This window comes from Balaenoptera physalus (genome assembly GCF_965194825.1).
Source record: "Balaenoptera physalus genome assembly, chromosome: 3".
NCBI classification, from domain to species: Eukaryota; Metazoa; Chordata; class Mammalia; order Artiodactyla; family Balaenopteridae; genus Balaenoptera; species Balaenoptera physalus.
In genome coordinates this window covers 8,582,972-8,606,762 of record NC_138890.1, presented here as the reverse complement: position 1 = coordinate 8,606,762, position 23,791 = coordinate 8,582,972, and the positions used below count along the sequence as shown (strand labels likewise).

At 45.3% G+C, this 23,791-nt stretch overlaps 1 protein-coding gene across 1 annotated transcript; it reads left to right on the top strand.

Annotated features, from left to right (window-relative positions):
- Positions 1-48: 48 nt before the first annotated feature.
- CLEC17A (C-type lectin domain containing 17A) lies at positions 49-23,561 on the top strand (the record flags this gene model as incomplete). Its single annotated transcript, XM_082454474.1, has 11 exons — positions 49-11,713; positions 13,744-13,776; positions 13,859-13,909; positions 13,993-14,034; positions 14,209-14,250; positions 14,893-15,033; positions 15,119-15,181; positions 17,316-17,411; positions 17,622-17,773; positions 20,835-20,944; positions 23,429-23,561. Exons 1-11 carry the CDS (start codon positions 11,515-11,517, stop codon positions 23,559-23,561), a joined length of 1,062 nt encoding a protein of 353 aa, XP_082310600.1. The 5' UTR covers positions 49-11,514.
- Positions 23,562-23,791: the final 230 nt, after the last annotated feature.

Sequence of the window (23,791 nt, the reverse complement as noted above, 5' to 3'; positions counted from 1 at the left end):
ATAAGACCCGGTGCAACCAAATTAATAAATAAAAATATTTTTAAAAACCCTGCACAGAGCTGATATAATTAGCAAATATCAAAAGTTTAAATAAAATAATTTAAAATAAATATTTTAATTAAGTTTAATTTAAATAAGCAAATAAAAGTTATTTATAAACTATTTATAAGCTGAGATTTTAAATAAATCCAATTGAATACTTTGTAAAAATAAAACGAGTTGTGATTCTAGTATCCCTGTAGTTGCCCCTGTAAAGAATGGGTATTACATTTCACACCTGTTACATTAGAGCTTCTACACATGTATATTTAAAAGTATAATACATTGTTTAATACTGCCAAATACTTCTTGGCCCAATGTGCAGCTGTAACAAATGCTGTGTTAGTTTGTTACTCTCTCTGGAATCCTGCACATTGGAACACAAAAGAGAAGCCTTTCACTGGGTGCTTGGCAGTGCTGGGAAATGATACTTGGATGCTGCATGATTAGATTTCATTTGACAAGGTGTTGTGGGTTGAATCGTGTCCACCACCCCTCCCCCAGATAAGTTGAAATCCTAACCCCTGGGAACCTGTGAATGTGATCTTATTTGAAAGTAGGGTCTTTGCAGATGTAATCAAGTTAAGATGAGGTCATGATGGACTCAGGTGGGTCCTAATCCAATGACTGATGTCCTGATAAGAGGGAAATTTGGACACAGACGTGCACACAGAACATCACATGATGCTGGAGGCAGAGACTTGGAGTGATGCATCTACAAGCATATGAACACCAAGGATCCCAGGCCAGGAAGGATCCTCCCCCAGAGCCTTGGGAGTAAGCATGGCCCTGCTCACACCTTGTTTTGGACTTGCAGCCTCCAGAACCGTGAGACTATAAAGTTTTCTTGTTTTAAGCCACCTAGTTTGTGGTACCTTGTTATGGCAGCCCTAGGAAACGAATACACAAGATAATTTGTCTTTTCTCCTACCTAAACTTGTCTGGTGCTCAAATCCTCTACACACCCCAAAGCAGCATCTGTTTCCAGCAGCGGCACAACCAGAATCACACTCAGACACAGGACGGCATCAGCCAGAGAGGCGGGGAAGTGCTCCCTGGAGGCCTGAGTGGCATTGATACCAAGAGATGTCATGTTTAGAGTTACGGTTGTTCCATGCCAGCGCCAATCACAGGATCTCAGGTGACAGCAGCATCCGGTGTTCTTCAGTAAATTTATTTTGTGTTTGTAATATGTGAGATTCTCTAAAGCAAGCCAGATTCCTCTACTTGGGCCAAGGGGGTTTCCTGCTATTTGAGAGAACAGATGTCCTGGATTAGAACCCTATTTGTGTGGCCTGGGTGAGTGCCTTTAGCTCTTTGTAAAATCGAGATCTCAATTTTAATGTTTTAAGCATTAAATGTGTTAATTATATGAAGTACTTACAGCAGTGCTTAGCACATAGCATTAGACAAGTGTTACTTATTGTTACTACTACATCCCTCTATTATGAATGGCCGTGTCAGACCTTGAGGACACAGAGGTGAACAAGATAAGAGTGGGGGTGGAGGGTATCTCTCTCCACTCACACTCGTCCTACGAAGGGCTTTAAATACAATCTGTAGCGGGTTAAATAGTGCCGCCCCCTTAAAAAGGTATGTCCATACCCTAATCCTGGGAACCTGTGAATGTGACCTTATTTGGAAAACGTGCCTTTGCAAATGTAATGAAGGGTCTTGAGATGAGATTGTAGGCCAAGTAGGCCCCCAATGCAATGACAAGTGTTCTTATAAGAGAAAGATGGAGGGAGATTTGACATCAACAGAAGAGGAGACAGAGAAAGAGAGAAGGTCCTGTGAAGACAGAGGCAGAAATTGGAGTGATGCGGCCACAAGCCAAGGAACACCTGGAGCCACCAGAGGCTGAAGGAGGCAAGGAGCAGAATCTCCCCTAGAGCCTTTGGAGGGAGCACAGCTCTGCCCACAACATGATTTCGGACTTCTGGCCTCCAGAACTGTGAGAGAATAAATTTCTGTTGCGTTAAGTCACCCAGTTTGTGGTCATTTGTTGAGCAGCCTTAGGAAATGAATACACCACCTTATAGGTGGATAACCCCCAAATTTGTCTCTAGATATGTCTTCTCCCCTGAAATGCAGACACGTGAATATATCCAGCCACCGACTGGGCACCTTCACATGCTTAGTCCGTTTGAGCTGCTATAATAAAGGCTTATAAACAAGAGAAATTTATTTCTCACAGTTCTGGAGGTGGGAAATCCAAGATCAGGGTGCCAGCATGGTTGGGTTCCAGCAAGGGCCCTCTTCTGGGTTGCAGACGGCCAGCTTCTCATTGTGTTCTCACATGGTGGAAAGGGGGTGAGCTTGCTCCCATGTCTCTTCTTCTAAGGGCACTAATCCCATTTGTGAGGCTTCAGCCCCATGACTTAATCACCTCCCAAAGGCCTCACCTCCTAATACTATCACACTGGGGATTAGATTTCAACATATGAATTTTTTTTTTTTTTTTTTGGTGGTGGTGGTGGGGAGACACAAACGGTCTATAACACACCCTCAAACGACACTCCTGATTTCTCTCTGCTCTCTCCTAAATCTGTTCCTCCCTCTGTCTTCCTGTCTTGGGCAATGTCTGCTCCATTTTTTCCAGGTGGTCAGGCCCCAAACCTTTTGGTCATACTCAACTCTAGTCCTCTCACTCTAGGCATCCAAATCAGTGGCAAATTTCTTTGGTTGCACTGTAGAAACCGATCAAGAACACAACCCATTCCTACCCTCTCCATGGCCACCAGCCCCATCCAAGTCATGGCCGTATCTCCAGTACAACTGCAGTAGGCTTCTCCTGGTCCCCACCTTCCTTAATCTCTCACCCTCGGGTTGCACCTGTCAAAACAGAAATTGGATCATGTCCTTCCTCTGCTGAAACCCTCCCGGGGCTCCCCATTTAGGTGGAGCAAAAGCCACACCCAGCCTGAAAGCATTTGACTCAGGAGGTCTGGGGCCCCAGAATCTGCATTTCTAACAAGTTCCCAGGTGACAGAGATATTGCTGGTTTGGGGACCAACCTTGGGAGAACTACTGAGCTAGATTTTCATGTGCTGACACAGGGAAGTGGCCATGATATACTGGTAACTCAAAAAGGCAAGTGAAACCGAAAGTCATCAGTTAGATCCATTAAACTGTAACTTGCTTAATAAGTAGTGAACCGTAACATGCCTTCATCGATCAAGCTTGCTTTAATTGTTTTTATAAAAACTTGCATGTCCTCCAAGTGTCACGTAGCCTAAACAATAAGAGGTTTACCAGAGTTGTTTTTCAGGAACTTGGAGTCAGCTGTGTCCAGTCTGAGCTCAAGCCAGTTAAGACTGGTTGGGACCACCCACCCTCCAACTGGGTCTGCACAGGTGTCCAATCAGTGTCCTTTTGACGTCAGAGGACTCGAAACTCCACCCTCAGAGCCTGCTAACCCTGCCATTTTCTGGACTTGCATCCCGTGGAGAAGCATGTAGCTTAGCTTGGCCTGAGTAGAATGATGATTACCTCACTTAAAAAAAAAAAAATCTCTAATCACCTTTCCCCATGCTCCCCAAGCCTCAGCTTTATTCCATAAATATCCTGAGCCCCTCACCTTCAGGGAGGTGGATTTGAGATTTGTTTTCCCATCTTGCTTGGCTGCCTTGTGAGTAAACCCTTTCTCTGCTGCAAAATTGGTATCTCAGGTTTGGCTTGCTGGGCATCAGGCAAACAAACCCAGTTCAGTAACGCAAGCCATAGAGGATAGACCAATGGTGATTGAGACTTCCTTTCCAGGAAGTTCTGTCCCCAGAACATGGCATAGATTTGTGATTCTTGCGCACTTCCTGACTCCAGGGGACAACATTCACATTCTTGTCTTCGTGAATGGCACTCCTGGAGTTGTGCAGTGCCCAACCTGCACAGCTGTACCAGGCAGCCCTACCCTGTTCTGTGTGTCTCTCCTCTGCCTCTCTTTTTCTGTGTGTCAGCTGCTCACCTAGAGGCCAGAGCTGGGAGGAGACCCAGAGTGGCAAATCATTGTGCCAGCTCACTCTCCCTGTGTGACCTTGGGAAGTGACTTCCTTTTCAGAGATGCAGTTTACTCACCTGTAAAATGGGTCCCTACTAAACAGCTCCCACCCCTTTCATGGTTTTATTTTCCTTATTAGCACTTACCACCCTCTAACCTGAGATCTATATATTTGACTTAGTATTTAACTTGTTTACTGTTGGTCTCTCCTCTTGAATGTCAGCTCTGCAGAGCAGGGAATTTTATCTGTCTTGTTCACTGCTGTGTTCCTGCACCTAGAAGGGTACTGGCACACAGCAGGGGCTTAGTAAATACTTGTCAAAAATCAACAAATGAATAAATAAACAGGGTGGTTTGGAGGAGTCAGTTGATCAACCAGTTGATGGGTGCCTGAAAAGCGCTTCCTGCCTGGCACCTAGGAGGCGTCCAGTACGCCCTATTATCACTTTCATCTGGGTGGCACTCTCTAACTAGAAGGTCCACCAGAGGGGACCCCCACGACCAGTCGTTTCACTAGAGGATGAAGAGGTCCAAGCCAGGGATGACTCTGGGTGGGTGGGGATGTGGACCCACATCTGTCCTGAGGTCCCTGGACTCAGATGCTTCAGCTTGGTCTGTCCATACTCAGAGTTGGAGATCTGGGGGGGGACGGGCGGATAATATTAGAGTGAGGGTGGTATTAAGGGGTGAGGGAGGGGCCGGGTTTCAGTCACCCGTGCCCCACAGTCTTCCTGTTTTTTTTTCTCTACCGACCATCTGATGAGGAGACCTTACTGTGTTCCCCTCCCGCGTCCCCAGGTGCCCTGCATCGCTGCCCACAGCTTCCCCGCCCCTCCTTCCTCTTTCCCTTGCCACTGCCGTCCGTGCCGCGGCTTCTGCTCTGCCCCGGGTAGGGGCTGCATTAGCATTTTGTGGGCGGAACAGCCTCGGAGGCCCCAGGTGGGGCCGGGGATGGAGAAGAACATTCTGGGCGGAGTCTGCGCCTCGCCTCGGTCCGCTGCATGGGAGATCGGAAGCTCTGGGTGATTTAGTTCCGGAGAGGAGGAAAAATAAATTAGCTTGGCCTAGACAGTCCCTGGGGAAGACCTGGCCTCGGTCTGTGATACTGACCAGAGGCGCGCCTGTAATCCAGGAGCTGCCCCGGGATTCTGCTGCCTGCGTGGCGGGCTGCTGGCTGGTGGTGGAGGGACCAGCGAGCCTGGAGTGGCCTGGCCTGAGTCAGGGCTTGGTGGGCAGGACCGTCGGTCATTCATTCAACAAGCATCCTATTGGACACAATGTGTGTGACGAGGTGGTGATAACTGTTAGGGACAAACGTAATGAATGGAGTGTATGGAGAAGGGTGGGCTTGGAACTTCAGTTTTAGAAAGTTTCACTGAGAAGGGGACATTGGATCTCAGACGTCCTGTTTCTCGAAGACACCAGGAGCTTGCTGTCCTCAGGGCCTTTGCACAGACTGGAATGCTTTTCTTCCAGATATTTACAGGGCCTTCCCCCCACCTCCTTCAGTTGATTTCAACTGTCAGGTCTTTCCTGATCACCTCTTCCTCCTTCCCCCACTTCCTCCCCCCCTCCTCCTTTTTAAATTGAGATTTAATTGACATATAACATTATATTAGTTTCAGGTGTACAACATAATGATACAATATCTGTATATATTGTGAAATGGTCACCACATTAAGTCTTATTAACATCCATCCATCACCGCACAGTTACCCTTTTTTTTTTTTCCTTGTAATGAGAACTTTCAAGAGCTACTTACTCTGTGAAAGCAGTGTTATTTCAGGGCGTGGGTCAGGTATATGTTCTGTAATGCATATAAAGAAGTGTTTATAGACACACAAGGTGGTTCTAAGAGTGCTAATTGCTCAGCAAGATTAGATGGGTCTTACATCAGTAAATAACGTGCTGACCATTTTTTTATTGCATGTAGAGGTGTATTTAACAGCTCACGTATAAAAACATGTTTTTTGAGTGTTCCTTGATCATCCAGTTGTGAACAGTATTACTTTAGTGAATGGATGTGCAGACAGTTCTGTAATGCATGTAGAGAAGTGTCTAGAAACACAGATAAGAAAGATGTTCCTAAAACTGTTACTTGAAAAAGAAAGAAAGAAAGAAAAAAACTCTATTTGCAACTTTCAAATATACCCAATCACCTTCTTTTTTATTTATTTATTTTTGGCCGTGGCGCATAGTGCTTTGCGGCTTGTGGGATCTTAGTTCCCCCACCAGAGCCACGGCAGTGAAAGTGCCGAGTCCTAACCACTGGACCGCCAGGGAACTCCCTCCATCACCTTCTTAAACATCGGTGTTTAATGCCCTACAATTCCCTCTTAGCACTGCTTTAGCTGCACCCCACATATTTTGATATGGTACGTTTTCACTTTCATTCAATCAAAAATATTTTTAGTTTTGACTTCCTGTTTGACCCATGATTTAATTTCCAAATACTTACGGATTTCCCAGATATCATTCTGTGATTTCTGGTATGCTTTGGTTCTGGTCCAAGACCATGCTTTGTATCATTTCCATTCTGTGATCTTCCGTACTATTGCAACATTCCCGCCCCATGCACACCTGATTCCTCTTGTCTGCTTTATTTTTCTTCTTTTTTCTGCTTATGCCTATCTAACAACATTTCTAAGATATGTTTTTTTATTGAAGTGTAGTTGATTTACAATATTATATTAGTTTCAAGTGTACAACATAGTGATTCAATGTTTTTATAGATTATACTCCATTTAAAGTTATTACAAAATAATTGCTATATTTCCCTGTGCTGTACAATATATCCTGTTGCTTATTTATTTTACTCATAGTAGTTTGTATCTCTTAATCCTCTACCCCTGTTTTGCCCCTCCCCCCTTTCCCTCTCCCCACTGGTAACCACTAGTTTGTTCTCTATGTAAGGTATTTATTTATTTTATTCATTATATCTCTCCCTGTTTCTAATCCCAAGGGTAGGGATTTTTGTTGTTATTCACCAATGTCTCCCTAGTACCTAGAACAGAGCCTAACACATAGTAGGTGGTCAGTACATATCTGTTGAATAGATGAATGAACAACTGGATCCCCAATCTCCATTGGACATATCAGGAGACCTCTGCTCAGAGATGTTGTTCTACTCCCCTGAGGTCACATAGCAAGAATGGGGCAGAGCCGGGTCAGCCTGGGCCCATGGCTTTATGTTATTATACCCAGTTGATGGGACTGGATTTCACTACCAGTTCCTGCACACCTACTGTGTGCCAAGCCTCAAGGCATGGCCTTGGCCATGTGGCAATCACCCTCACATAGTGAGACCATCCAACCCTCACCACACTTACCTTGCCCCAGGCCCACCCACCTTAAAGGATGCCCTTGATGGCCAGAGATGCTATCAGTCCTCTTGGTTGGTGTATCCCCCCATCCCTTCCCTATCCCTCCACCCTGACCCTCCCCCCCATATCCATCTGGAATCTGATACTTGTTGTGTATGCTCAGTGGGTATTTGCTGGGCAGACAGACTCTTCCTTCTCAGACAAGTCTCCATTTCCCCATCTGTAGAACGGGAAAAGCACACCCACACCTCATGCAGGTGGGAGAGGTTCAGCATGTTACATCATGGGAACGGGGGGTGGGGGGCGGGGAAGCCCAGCCCCTGGGGTGAGCTTTTTCTGGAGAGGGAGGCTGGTCTGCCGCTGCCCTCCCATCTCAAGTAGGGCTGGCGCCACCCCCCTCCACACGTGCTGGGAAAGAGTTTCCACTGGTGGAGACTGGATTGCTTATATTGAGACTGTGAGGTGAGAAATAAATTCCATCTCATTTAAGCCACTCTTGTTCTGAATCTCCGTTACAGCGACCCCGCCCAATATTCTAACTTGTACATGCATGGGCCTGACGGGGTTTCCTTGTAGTTTAAGCCAATCTGAGTTGCATTTCCTTTTACTTTAATGGAAAACCCCTCAAAAGAGGAATTGGGATTTTGCCCTTTGGGGTATGTAATATGCTATGCTTACTGTAACAAATTACCACAAATTTAGTGGTTTAAAACAACGGAAATTAATTAATTCTTTTATAGTTCTGGAGGTCAGAAGTTCAAAGTTGTTTCATGTGGCTGAAACCAAGGTGTCAGCAGGACCACTCTCCCTCAGAGGCTTCGAGAATGGGAGAATCTGTTTTCTAGCCTTTTCCAGCTTCTAGAGCTGCCTTCCTTGGCTCATGGCCCCTACCTGCATCTTCAAAACCACCAGCATAGCATCTGGAGTTGAGACACAGAGATGTACAGAGAAAAAGGCACGTGAAGACTGAGGTGGAGATTGGAGTGATGTGGCCACAAGCCAAAGAGTGCCAGGAAACCCTAGAAGCTGGAGAGGCAAAAAGGATCCTCTCCTAGTACCTTTGGAGGGAGCATGGCCCTGCCCACACCTTGATTTCAGACTCCTTTTTACCCCAAGAAAAATTATATATTAATGCAATGTTAAAAAAAAAGTGAAAGAAAATTGTGGTAAAGAAATTATCAAAAGTTTAAATAAAAACAGTTATGGTTGTTTTTCTTCCAGCTTTACTGAGGTATTCTTTTTTTCAAATTGAATAAATAAATAAATAAATTAATTAATTTGGCTGCGTTGGGTCTTTGTTGCCACGCGCGGGCTTTTCTCTCTAGCTGCGGCGAGTGAGGGGCTACTCTTCATTGCGGTGCGTGGGCTTCTCATTGCAGTGGCTTCTCTTGTTGCGGATCACGGGCTCTAGGTGAGTGGGCTTCAGTAGTTGTGGCACACGGGCTCGGTAGTTGTGGTTTGTGGGCTCTAGAGCGCAGGCTCAGTAGTTGTGGCGCATGGGCTTATTTGCTCCGCGGCATGTGGGGTCTTCCCGGACCAGGGCTTGAACCTGTGTCCCCTGCATTGGCAGGAGGCTTCTTAACCACTGCACCACCAGGGAAGTCCTTCTGAGGTATTCTTGACAGTCAAAATTGTATGTATTTAAGGTGTACAACCTGATAACCCAATATACATGTATATTGTGAAATAGTCACCACAACCAAGCCAGTCAACATATCCATCACTTCAGAGTTAACATTTTCCTTTTCTTTTTTCTTTTTTTGTGTTAAGAACACCCAAGATCTACCCTCTTAGCAAGTTTCAAGTACACAATACAATGTTGTCAACTATAGTCACATTGTAGTTTTCTAGAACGTATTCATCTTGCACAACTGAAACTTTGTACCCATTGACCAACACCTACCCATTTTTTCCCTTCCTCCAGCCATGGGCAACCATCTCCCTGCTTCTATGAGTTTGACCATAAAGGGGGCAAGGGCAGAAGTGGGTAGACCTAGGTGGAGGCTATTACTGTAATCCAGGTGAAAGAGGATGATGGTTAAGACCAGGAGGTGAAAAGCACTCAGATGCTGAATATGCTGTGACGGTAGAACCAACCAGAATTACTAACAGATTGGTCATATTTCCAGTTATCTAGGGTGTCTAAGAAGCCACCCTAAACGTAGTGGCATAAAACAATCACTTCATTATGCTCATGGATTCTATGGGACAGGGCATGGTAAGGACAGCTTTTTCTGCTCTGTGATGTCTGGGGCCTCGGATGGGAAGACCCAAAGGGCTGGAGGTGAGTTTAACTCTCCTGGGGGCTGGAATCATTGGGAGGTGTCTTCACTTATATGTCTGGCACCTGGGCTGGGATGACTTGAAATCTGGCCTCAGCTGGGATTGTTGAGCCAAGCACCTCCATGTGGCTTGGGCTTCCTCACAAAATGGCGGTTGGGAGCACATGTTCTGACAGAGCCAGGTGGAAGTTGCATGGCAGCTGTCCCTGGTGCCACATTTTGTTGGTTATAAGAGAGTCACTAAGGCAAGCCCAGATTTAAAGGGAGGATAATTAGACTCTACTTCTTGATGGAGTGGCATGGTCACATTGCATAAGAACACGTAGGACATGAGATATTGTTGCAGCCATCTTTTGAAAACTTAATGTGCCATATAGCCATGGAATGAGAGAGAAGGGAGGAGTCATGGATGATTCTAGGGCTGTTTGCCCCAAAGGCTGATGGTGGTCGTTTTGAGAAACATAGGCAGGCTGCTTTCTTGGGCCTCAGTCTGGTTATTCCACTGCTTTCACGAGGCTCACAGGAAACACCCACATCCTTGATGTACCAAAAGATGCAGCCACTCCTATTGCAGCCCTTTCCCCTGTGTCCATCATTTCACTTCATGCTGTTCTGGGTGTGAATCAAAACCTCATCCCTTGGTTTCCCCATAGGGTAGACAGACCTCTCTCTCTCTCTTTAACTTTCACTTTTTAAATACCCTCCAGTCGATGTCAAGTTCAGGATGAAAAACACTCCTTTGCAAGTTCTGTGTATATGACTGTGGTAGGCAGCCTTCAAGATGGCTTCCAAATGATCCCTACCTCTTGGTATTTATGTCCTCGTGTGGTATCCTCCCACAGTGACTCAAAGCTGGTCCATGTGATAAATATAGTGGAGATCATAGTTTGTGATTTGTGAGGCTAGATCATACAAGGCTTTGTGGCTTCCATTTTGGCCTATGCCATGTTGTGAGGATACTCAATCAGCCCTTGGGAGAGGCTCACATGGCAAGGAACTGAGGCCTCCTGCCAACAGCATGGGAGTGTGCCATCATGGAGCAGATCCGCTAGCCCCAGGTCAGCTTTCTGATGACTGCAGCCCTGGGCAACATCTTGACTGAAACCTTATGAGAGATCCCGAGCCAGAACCACACAGCTGCTCTTGAATCCCTGAGCCTCAGAGACTGTGAGATAATACGTGCCTACTGTTTTTTTAAGTCATGAAGTTTTGGGGTAATTTGTTATGTAGCCACAGTGAGCCTAAAACTTCACTGTGGGAATGTGGGAGTACTTAGCACCGATCACTTTAACGTCTTGTTGTAAATGTCACCCCCTCCGGGAGGCCTCCCCTGACCACCTCTCTACATTAGCCCCCATCCTATCCCTTTACCCTGTTTTATTTTATTTTAAAATAATACTTAGTTACTATTGGAAATAAAATTAAAAACCAAACCATATTGCTTATTTCTATATTTCTTTATAGGTTTATTGTCTCTCCTGTCTTGATTGAAGTTTCATGAAGGAAGGAGCTTATCTATTTTTCACCCAGGGCTTGGTGCTGTGTAGGAACTCAAATGCAGGGGCTGTTGTCATTGTTACTTCTATGCATGAATCCAAACTGGGGAGAAGAATAAGTGTGTGTGTGTGTGTGTGTGTGTGTGTGTGTGTGTGTGTGGTCTGTGGTGTTCCCCTCAAGATAGATTTGCATGTTCTTGACTTTTAAAGAAAAAAGGAACTGAGAAAAGCCCTAGTCACTTGAGTTGAGGACACAAGGAGAAGAAGCTGTTGAGCTCTGCCTGCTCCTTCTCAGGCTCCTGTGTTAGCTGCAGTCATGTGCACCCTGTATACTAACTCTGGGTGCAGGGACCTGCCAGGTATGGCCCTGGCCAGGCATGGGCTGGGGGCCAGGGGTGGTCAGGACCCAGGTTACAGTATTCCCACCTTGGGGCCAGAGATCAGGGTGTGAGGGACAGAGGAGGAAATGGGCTGGGCTCTCACTTGCCTTTCCTCTGGAAGGGCCCGGAGAAGAGGATGACGATGATGATTATGAGAACACAGCACCACTGTACAAGGACCTTCCTCCCAAGCCAGGTAAGAGGAACTCTCAGAGGCCAGGTGAAGAGATGTGTGATTTGAGGGATGAGGTTGGGGAACAGACTTCCCAGGGGGAACTAGCTGGACACTGCAGACATACATGGTCAGCCTGCCCATACTGGGCACCATGATGGTGGGAGTATCCATGCGTCCACCCTGAGGGTCTCTCAGTCTGATGGGGGAGGCAGTTCTGGACATAGTCTTGGATGAGCAGGTCTGAGAGGGGAGGGACTACGAAATTGGGGAAATCCTGAGGGTAATTGAGGGGTCTGCCTGCAATAGTGGGAGGATTTGGGGTCAGATGAGGGGACATTGGAGTGAGACTTGAGGGATGAACAGGAGTTTGTTAAGAAGAGAAGCCCAGAAAAGAACTGGTGGGTGCAAAGACCCCGAGACATGAAAGCCAGTATTTCAGAAGCTGTGAGTGGACTGTTGTCTCTCCAACCTCTTCGCATTCACACCCAGGGCCCAAATTTGCCTTTAGACTTGGGTGGCCCATGCCTGGCCAGGGACTCAACAAGAGTCCAATGAGTGTATACAAAAGTGGAGGCTTTGGGTCCAGTGGTTGGGACTGGGTGATTTTACTGCTGTGGCTTGGGTTTCACCCGTGGTTGGGGAACTGAGATCTCGCAAGGTGCATGGCAGCACCAAAAGAAAAAAAAAAAAGTGGAGGCTTTGAGGTTTCCCTGAGTCAACTCCCACCAGGACCCCTGAATGTCCTTGGACAGGGGCCATTCCATGTGGATCCACGCCCCCCCACTTCTGAGTCCAGAGTGGAGTCAATCTGGGAGGTCCCGGGGCACCATGGGGCTCAATATGAGTTAAGGAGGTACACGGGGCTCTGCTTTTTGACTGTCCGTCTCCAAATCCCACTTGGTCCCAACATGATCCCCAAGCCCAACCCGGAGACCCACCCCATCGCTGTCTTCAAGGCCACCCCTTCCCCAAATTTAGATCCCATCCCCATCTCCAAATGCAGCCCCGTCTCCAACCCATCTCCATGTCCAAATCAAAGTTATGACCAAGCCCCAACACAACTACAACCCAACCTCAACTTCTCCCCCATTCCCCAATGCAGCTACAACCCATTCTTCATCCCAACTACACCCTGAATCACAAACCTACTCCCATGTCCACCACTATCCCTGACCCTTCTTCAACCCTATCATCTCAATCCAAACCCTCATCCCAACCTTAACCTTGACTCTATTCCCATACCCAAACTCACTTGTGTCTTTAACTTAGGGTGATCAACTGTCCCAGTTTGTGCAGGGATGAAAGATTTCTTGGAATGTGGGACTTCCTGTTTTAAAATTAAGAAAGTCCTGGGTAATTCAGGATGGTTGGTCACTGTATCTTAATCCTGTCCCTATCCCTAAGCCCAATTCCGCTCTCATGCACAACCCCATCCCTAACCCTCCATTGCAATCTCAATCCTGTTTCTTTTTTCTTTTTTTTGACCACACTGTGTGGCATGCGGGATCTTAGTTCCCTGACCAGGGATTGAACCTGTGCCCCCAGCAGTGGAAGTGCGAAGTCCTAACCACTGGACCTCCAGGAAAGTCCCTCTTTTTAAAAAAAAAAAAATTAATTAATTTTACAGTAGGTCCTTGTCGGTCATCTATTTTATTTTTATTTATTTATTTAAAAATATTTATTTATTTATTTGGCTGCATTGGGTCTTAGTTGCGGCATGCGGGATCTTCCTTGTGGTGTGTGGGCTCTTCAATGCGGCGTGCAGGTTTCTCTCTAGTTGTGGCGTGCAGGCTCCAGAGCACGTGGGCTCAGTAGTTGCAGTGCGCAGGCTTAGTTGCCCCACGGCATGTGGGATCTTAGTTCCCAGACCAGGGATCAAACCAGCGCCCCCTGCATTGGAAGGTGGATTCTTAACCACTGCACCACCAGGGAAGTCCCAGTCATCTATTTTAAATATAACAGCGCGTACAGGTCAATCCTGTTTCCATCACTGCCTTTCCACCTCATTCCCATCCTTGGACCAGCTCTAATGCTGAGCTTCTCTTCGCCAGGTTGGATGGCTCCACCAAGGCCTCCAAGGGCAGGTGAGCTGGGGCTGGGGGTACAGGAGACCCAGGGCTGGCTTTGTCCTGATCTGGACCTGAGCAACCATTCCTCCCTCCTCAGGAAAGAAAACAGAGAGCCCCCCACTTCCCTGCAAGCTCCCGAAGAACACAGGTGAGCGTCTAGGGCTGGGACCTTCCTGTTCACTTGGCTGAAGCCCTGCTCTGCATGACTGTTGTCTTTCTGACCCCTTCCAGGTCTGAACCTCACCCCTGTCACCTGCACAACTCCTCAACTGGGTGAGCAGTGGGAATTCCCATTGCGAAGCCTGAGAGGGGACACTTGGAAGACCTCCCTCCCGTCCCCCAATTCTGACCAAAGAACAAATCAGAGGGCTTGGGGGGAGGTTGTTGATCTTGGAAGACAAAGTCTTTCAGTGACTTCTGAATAAACCTCTCTTGCCTTTCTCCCAGGCACTGATCTTGTACCTCCTCCATCCCAGCTGCCTATAGCCAGTAAGTCCTTTAGGTTTACCTCTATCTCCCCTCTCATGGTGGCCAGTGTATTTGAGACCTACAGCTCTGGAGTAAGACCCTGGTAGAGAAACATTTCCTTTCAGAAGCTCCTCCTTTCTGAGTCTAAACCAGACCCCCAGGGACCCAGGATATCTACCAGGTACTCTTCAAGCCCTACCTCCTGCTTGCCTATAAGTTATGGGAAATGTTCTCTGCCCCAGATGCAAGGGTCCACAGCTTGGGCCACCGGGGAGCAGCTTGGGCAGGGGCTGCTGGAGTGTAGAAGATAATGCATCCTAAATGTTAAGAGAAGAGCTGGGTCCAAGTTATGCATGACGTCTCCAAGCCCTCAGTTCACTTATTTGCAAAATGGGAATACTATTTACATCTACGTCATAAGGGTGAGGAGCCAGTAAGATAATAAGGGTGTGACAGAATGTGTGGCATATTGTATGTATTCCACAAATGCTCTGGGCTTCTTTAGGGTTTGCTCTCCCTGATATTCTCTTGCTGACCCCACCTGGTGATATAGTCATGACCGTAGTCATTTGCCCCCCTGCTCTTGGCGGAAAGCTCAAGGGTCCCTTCCTCGCTATCTGAAGCACCAGCATCAGTCTCTCTGTCCCCATCTCTGCCTCCCAGCAACTCCAGTGCCCTGGATCAGTCAGAAGTCCGGAGGTCCTAGGTGTTACCAGGAGGAGAGACTGATGGTGTACGTGTGTCTGCTGGTGGTGGTGTCACTGCTCATGGGCTGCACTTGTCTGGCTGTTACCCTGATTAAATGTGAGTAAGGTGAGGATGGGGCGTGCAGAGAAATTGGGGAAGGGGTATGGGAGGACTTGGGCTCAAGCTGGACTCCTTCTCATAGACCAGGAGGTGGTGGAAGAGCTGCGGATGTTAACCTTTCAGCAGATGGCATGGCAAGCGAATGGTGAGTGCTTTCAATCATCCCTTCAAACCATGCGTATCGAGCTCGAACATGATCCTCAAATCCAGCTTCATGACCAACCCCAGTGCCATCTTTGCTAGGCACTGTGCTAGGTAGCAGGGTGGGGGATGGGTGGGGAGGATGGTGAACACATCAGACATAGTCCCTGTCCCTGTGGAGTGTGTGTGTGTGTGTGTGTGTGTGTGTGTGTGTGTGTGTGTGTCTAGACCGCCACTGTCCAATATGGCAACCATGAGTCACGGTGGTTGTTGAGCACTTGAAATGTGGTCATTTTGGATTGAGATATACTGTAAGTCTAAAATAGATACGGGGGGCTTCCCTGGCGGTCCAGTGGTTAAGACTTTGCCTTCTAGTGCGGGGGGTGCAGGTTCCATCCCTGGTTGGGGAACTAAGATTCCACATGCTTCACAGCCAAAAAAACAAAAATGTAAAACAGAAGCAATATTGTAACCAATTCAATACTTTAAAAATGGTCCACATCGAAAAAATCTTAAAAAAAAATACATACAGATTCCATGGGAATTCCCTGGAGATCCAGTGATTAGGACTTGGCGCTTTCACTGCCTTGGATCCGGGTTTGATCCTGCTCGGGGAACTAAGATCCTGCAAGCCACGTGGCATGGCCAAAACAAAAAAACAGAAAACCAAAAACACAAAACAAGCAAACAAAAAAACCCAACCAAAAAATACATATTTCAAAGATTTGCTACAAAAATAATGTCAACTATATCAATAATATTAATAATGATAATCTTTAATATTGATTATACACTGAAATGCTAATATTTTGGATATGTTGAGATAAATAAAAATGGCATTCAAATTAATTTTACTTTCTTTTGACTTTTAAAACACGTGGCTACTAGAAAATTTAAACTTACCTATGTGGTTCACATCTTGTTTCTGTTGGACAGTACAAGCATAGACAGTCATTTACCCAATTATCATCCAAATGCAGGTAAAATTCCAAGTTTTGATGAATAGTCCAAAGGAAGAGGAAGGCAATTCTATGAAAAAAATCTAACAAGTGGTCTTGACCTTATCTTTGGGAGTGTCATATAGAGTTTTGCTAGGGAAATGGTACTATAGCTGTGTGAAGGAAGAGAAGGAATTAACTTGGTAAGGAGTTCAGGGTCTCAGGCATGTGCAAAGGCCCTGTGGTAGGAGGCGATGTAAGTACAAGGGAGGAGAATGGTGAAATTGGGTAATTGAGAGATGATGGATGCTTGGATGAGGGTTGTGGTTGTGGGGATGAAGAGTAGTAGGTGGAGTGGAAAGATTTAAGAGGTAAAATTGACCAGACTGGGGATGAGTGAGAGAGAATGGTGGTGAGTGAGAAGGAAGAGTGTCAAGGATAACATATATGTGTTATCTATCTATCTATCTATCTATCTATCTATCTATCTATCTATCTATCTGTCTATCATCTATCTATCTAATATTTCCATCTTGTCCAACTGAAGGGCCATCTAGTGATGGCCCTGGGGAGTATTGGGAGAGGGCACATTTGTGTGAAAGTAGTGGGAACACATACATTAGTTGTAGAAGAGGCCTTCACTATGATTCCTGAAGTCTGAAAATTGCTCCATTCCACACTCCTTCACCCCAGACTTCAGACCAAGCCACTCTTCCACTCAAAACCCATCAATGGTTTCTCACTGCCCAGAGTCCAACACAAAACCTTTAGCTTTGCATTTAAGGACCCAGACACCAGACCTCTTCCCACTTTGAGCTCAAGCTCCTGTGAGGTTCCACTTGACCTCTACTGCACCAGTCTTTCCCAACATGCTGGCCTCTGGACCTTTGCTTCCAAGGTGGCTCCTGCCTACTGAGCCTCCCCATCCCCTTAGAGATACGGAATCACCATTTTTCTTTAAAACCCACCTCCTGCAAGAAGCCCACCATCTTTACTCTTCCCCATGCCTCAGGGATTAATCTCTCCTTGGAGCCACACTAGAGTCTTCTTGGGCACTGAGCATGTGTTTTTGAGTTTTACCACCACCCACTAGAACATGGGTGCAGTGGGGGAACACAGTGGTGTGTCTGCAGTCAGTGATGGGTAGGTGGGTAGATGGGGGTTTGGGTCTCTAACCCTACATCCCATCCCTGCTGACAGTGACTGGCATGGCGGGGCTAGCCGGCCTGAAGGAGGACATTGACCGAGTAAGAGCTGACACCAACCAGTCCCTGCTGGAACTTCGGGGCTTATTAGGTGAGTGGGACTTGGGGAACTTCCCTGAGATGGGGGACATGGCAGAGCTGCTACACTGCATAAATCCATCGGAGTGATTCTCAGTGTAATCTATGTGAGTGGTGCCCACCTGGAGTGGAGTAGTGCATAGCCTGCACAACTGTACATGGCATACCATGTACCTTACTCTGGTTCTGGGGCCACTCTGACAGAATCCTATCCTGTCCCCAGACTGTACCAGGGTCACCTGCCCTGAGGGCTGGCTCCCTTTTCAGGGTAAGTGTTACTACTTCTCTCCAAGCACCAAGTCATGGGATGAAGCCCGGAAGTTCTGCCAGGAGAATTACTCTCACTTGGTCATCATCAGTAACTTTGCTGAGCAGGTGAGCTCTCCCTACCAAGCCCTTGAGAACCAGCAGGGCCAGCCTGCCTCTCTTCTAGGATTTACATATCCTTCCCAGGCCTGGATGTAGAGAAATTGGAATTGCTTTTGAGTCACTAAAACTTTTTTTTTTTAATAATATGTTTTATTATTTTATTTATTTTTAATTTTTGTAAAAAAAATTATTTTTGGCTGTGTTGGGTCTTCGTTGCTGCGCGCGGGGTTTCTCTAGTTGCGGCAAATGGGGGCTACTCTTCATTGTGGTGTGCAGGCTTCTCATTGCAGTGGCTTCCCTTGTGGAGCACGGCCTCTAGGCGCACGGGCTTCAGTAGTTGTGGCACATGGGCCCTAGAGCACGTGGGCTTCAGTAGTTACGGCACATGGGCTCAGTAGTTGTGGCTCATGTGCTCTAGAACGCAGGCTCAGTAGTTGTGGTGCACGGCCTTAGTTGCTCCACGGCATGTGGGATCTTCCCGTACCAGGGATTGAACCCATGTCCCCTGCATTGGCAGGCGGATTCTTAACCACTGCACCACCAGGGAAGTCCCCACTAAAACTTTTAATATCAAGGTTAAGGGGGTATGCTTTGCTTGAGTTCAAATCCTGATTGTGTTTACTTATCCTCTCTGAGTCTCAGTTTTCTCTCTAACATGGAAATATAATATAATGGCTATCTCTTAGGTAGCACTTTCTATTCTCTAGGCTGTATTCTAAACATCTTATATGCATTCACGTAATTCTAACAACAGCTCTATAAATTAGTGTGTGAGTCAGGAGAGGTTATGTTATGCTGAAGTAACAGACAGTCCCTATAGCTCAATGATGGAAGTGTATGAGGCAAGTCATACACTGACTTTTAAAACTTCTACCTATGTGCACTCACAAAGAAAGTCACATGGGCACTCCTATGTTTTAAGGTGCAGGGAAGGATGGTTTCATCTATGTTTATGTAGAAGGAGAATGGGAATATGTGTAAATAACTTTAATGACTTAATACTACCAAAGCTAAGTGGTAAGACCATTTGTACACAGCACATATCATTACATATCAGTACTTCACAGATGAGGAAACTGAGGCATATTTCACTTAAGCAACTTGCTTGTTACAACTAGTAAGTGTCAGAGCTGGGATCTGAGCCCAGGAAGCTGGTTTCAAAGTCCATGTTCTTGGCCATAAGCTTCATAGCACTATTTGATTAGTGTTTGCATGGTTTATCTTTTCCCATCCTTTTATTTTTAACCTGTCTATGTCATTATTTTAAAAGTAGATTTCTTGTAGATAGCATACAGTGGGGTCTTATTTTTTTTTAAAATTCAATCTGACAATCTCTGGCTTTTAATTGGTGTTTTAAGACCGTTTACATTTAATGTAATTATTGATTTGGTTAGATTTAGGCCTACCATCCTATTTTTTTCCTTCTATTTTAAAAAAATCTTTCTGTTTCATAGCATCATTTGTATGAGTAGGTAGTACAGAGGTTTTTTTTTGAGATTAAATTAGATGATGTAATTTAATTAGATGTAATAAGATGATGGGGAGGTATAAGTCATACTCCCTAAACTCAGGTGCATAAGAAATATAACTTTGTTTTCTTTAAATAACTCATTTCCTTCCTCTTTTGAGCTCCCATTATACCAGGAGGGTGGAAATTTTATCTGTCAGTTGAGATCTATTTTTCTTCTGAGTAGGGACAATTTATATGGGGTCAAGGCAGAGGGGAGTACATGTTTGGTCCTCAAGGTCTTTACTCCAAGCTGGTATCCACTGGGACATCCACTGGATGAATGATCCTGGACAAATTACTTAACTTCTCTCTGCCTCAATTTTCCCATCTATAAAATGGGGTTAACAATCCTTGCTTCAGTAGGTCACAATGAAGATCAAATGAGATAATCTGTGCAAAGTGTGTAGGTCACTTATTAACTTATTAATTCAACGAACACTTTTTGAGCACCTACTATATGCTAGGCACTATTCTAATTTGATGGGCCAAGCAGCTCTTTTCTCTTTCTGGCTTCCTAATACTTCTCTGGGGTTTTCCCAGGAAACAGGGTCGAGGTACACTCTACTTTTTAGAGTTTTCATACCCATCTGGGGTTTTGGCCATCACCTCGGACTCTACAAGGGAAAGAAATGCAGAGCCCTCTTTCTGGCACCCACCATGTCTACATCTCCATAATTTCCTTCACATTGCAATCTTTCCTCTCTACCTTTTAAGGAATCTTGGTCTTGAATAAGGTTGAGTGAATGAGATATGATTTGCATTGAGTAAAATGTACAGATTTTAAGTGTACATTCACTGAGGTTTGGCATATGTATACACCTGTGTAACTGTCAACCCAGTCAAGATTTACAATGTTTCTACCACCCAGGGAGTTCTTTCATGCCCCTTTTCCAGTCACCCCACCCCCACCCTAGGGAACTACTTATCTGGTTTCCCTTACCATAGATCAGTTTGCCTGGAGAGGAGTTGCTTTAAATCATGATATTTTCATATTCTTCCTAATCTTTTGTCTTTTGCCCAAGTCCTTTCTTTTCTCCCAAAGGCCTGGGCTTTGGAAATATAAAAACCAGGAATCCCCATTCCTCCCCTTCTCCCCCCACCCAAGTTCTTCTGCCTGGATGCAGATGAAGACTGCAGGGTGGGGTGAAAGTACCAGGGAAATCAAGATATCACTTATTATTATTAAAATGTTCCTTAAATTATATAATGTTAAATGTTAAGATGTCATAGTACTTACTGCATGTCAGACACTGCTTCAAGCTCTTTATGCATACTAATTCATTCAATCCTCTCAATAACTCTGTGAGGAGGTAGCTACTATTATCCCATTTTACAGAGGTGGAAACTGAGGCACAAAGTGTTCCATAGGTTTTGCAAGAAAGTGGCATGACTATTACCACTGAACATGCTCAAGTGGGAGGAATGCGTTGATCTTGTTCTGCATGCCGTGGGGACTGGGAAGGGTATTGGGGTGGCACTCACAAGCCCTAAATGTGTGTGGGACAGAGCAGAGGGTGTGTAGAAGAACTGATGGCTGAATAAAGTTTGTACTTGCAGAACTTTGTGGCCAAGGCTCATGGCTCTCCTCGGGTATACTGGTTGGGGCTGAATGACAGAAACCGTGAAGGGGACTGGAGGTGGCTGGATGGGTCACCCATCACTTTGAGGCAAGTATCCAGGGCTCTTGGGATCTCTCTTCCTTGTAAGTCCAAACCAGCAGATTCTTTAGAATTCCAGGCTGAGCTAGACTGGGAGGCACAAGGGTGCTTTTTTTTCTGATAGGGCTTCTGGTGCCTGTACTTTAATTTTTCCTCCATTGAAACATCTCAACCTTTAGCACAACTGCTCAAACATATCAAGTCCCCAGACCAATGGTTGGAGGGGGGAGAAAAAGGAAAAGGAGGCATGGCTATAGGGCAAGAGGAAGAGGAAGATTTTGATTTGCCAAAAGGATGAACAGGATCTCATTTTTGGGGCACTCTTTATATTAACTCATTTATTTAATCTTCTTAATAATTCTGTAAGGTGAGTACCATTATTATCTCCATTTTGAAGATATGGAAAATGAGGCACAGAGAGCTTAAGCAACCTTCCCAAGGTCAGACAGCTAGCAGGTGGCAGTGCCACCCAACCTGGCTTAAAACTCTATGCTCTTAGCCATTATGCTTTACTTTCTCAAGGAGTGTATGTATTTGTATTTTAAATAACTATTAACAAATTGTCCACCATACTGGTTATACCAATTTATTCTCTCACCAGCTTGACTACAATTTTTTTTTCCCCACACATTTATCAAACTTTTGGAATTTTGTTGGTTTAAATGTAGGTGAAAAATGGAATCCCAGTGTAGTATTAATTTGCATTTCTCTTATCCCTGAGGTTGGGTCTATTGTCATATGTTTAATAGCCATATGTATTAACTTTTCTGTATTTTTTATATTGCGGTTTTGGTCTTTTTCTTACTGATTTCTAGGAGCTCTTTCTATATTAGAGATATTAGTGTTTTGTCTGGGGATTTTATTTTTTATTAAAGGTTCCTGGAGGGAGGCAGAACTCTGCAAATTGAGATGTCATGGCATGGTGTGGCACTGCAGTTGCTCAGCTCATATCCCTTCATGGGGCTGGTGAGGGCTCCCACCAGCAGGGGGCGTTGACTGCTAAAGGTTCACAGTTATGCTTTCTCCAGAGAGTTGACTTCAGCTGAATGGAAGCCTGTTCAGCTAGGAGGTTACTCCACTCCCATTGGGGTCATGCCACAGACAGTGACCGGTTAAGAGAAGCCTGGACCCCTTGTTTCAAGTTGGAATAACTCTGTGGTGCTATTCAAATTCCAGAGCTTCCTGTGGGATCAGGCTGAGGCTAGATCAGGCTGAACCCACATCCTTGCTCAATTCTATCCCCTGCCCCATCCTGTTTCTCTCACTCCCTATCTCCTGAGAACAGCCCTTAATAAATCCTATGCACCCGAATTGCCAAATCTGGCTCTGCTTTAAGGGAACATGACCTAAGACATTACAATACCTGGAAGGTTGGGAGGAACGTGGTGCGACAGAAGTGTTCTTTGGAAGAGGAAGCAGAAACTGACCAGATGCTGAACCCAGTTTCCTGAATCAGGAAACTGATTCAGGAGCTGGGAGAATCTCTGGTGAACAGGGGGATGGGGCTGAGTTAGAATAGACAAGCTGCTGGGGTGAAGGGGATAATGCAGCATTTTTAGGTAATTCTGAAAGGCTGAGAAATGATTCGGATGGAAGAAAGAGCCCTGAACCACGAAGGTCTTTCTTTTTCTTTTTTTTTCCTGATAGTCTTTTTTTTTAAATTAATAAACTTTATTCTTTTTTCTGTTTTCTTTTATTATCATTTTTTAATTGAAGTATAGTTGATGTACAGTATTATATAAGTCACAGGTATATAATATAGTGATTCACAATTTTTAAAGGTTATACTCCACTTAGAGTTATTATAAAATATTGGCTATATTCCCTGTGTTGTAAAATATATCCTTGTAGCTTATTTATATATAATAACTCGTACCTCTTTCTCTCCTACCCCTGTATTGCCCCTCCCCACTTTCCTCTCCCCACTTGTAACCACTAGTTTGTTCTTTATATCTGTGAGTCTGTTTCTTTGTTGTTGTATTCACTAGTTAGTTGTATTTATTAGATTCCACATATAAGTGATATCATATAGTATTTGCCTTTTCTTGTCTGACTTATTTCACTCAGCACAGTACCCTCCAAGTCCATCCATGTTGCTGCAAATGGCAAAATTTCATTCTTTTTTATGTCTGAGTAGGACTTTATTTTTTAGAGCAGTTTTAGATTTACAGAAAAATTGAACAGAAGGTACAGAGAAGTATTTCCCATATTCCTTCTCTCCCTCACACTTTTTTTCTATTATTAACACCTTGCATTAGTGTGGTGCATTTGTTACAATTGATGAACCAACATAGATACATTATTATGGACTAAAGTCCATAGTTTACATTAGGGTTTGCTCTTTGTGTTGTACATTCTATGGGTTTTGACAAATGCATGATGTCATGTATCTACCATCACAGTATCATATAGAACAATAGTTTCACTGCCCTGAAAAATCCCCTGTGCTCCACCTATTCATCCCTCCCTATATGCACTTTTTCCTTTATCCAGCTTTTGGGACCCACAGGAACCCAACAACCTCCATAATGAGGACTGTGCCAGCATGAACAAAGGTGGCACCTGGAATGACCTCTCTTGCGACAAAACTACGTATTGGATTTGTGAGCGGAAATGTTCCTGTTGAACCCAAGAGCTGAAGTTGGGTGGGGTTCCGTACCCGGTACCCCTTGGCTTTTGGACATGAGAACCTCCTGCCCTCTGAGAACTGAAGTGGACATGCCCAAGATGGAACCAGCAGCCTGGATGTAGCGAGTTCCCTGGGGTGCAAGTCAGATCATTTCTAGGGCGAGGACTTGGGGGCTTGTTCAGTTGGATGGTGTCTTAGTCTGTTCAGCCTGCTGTAACAGAATACTG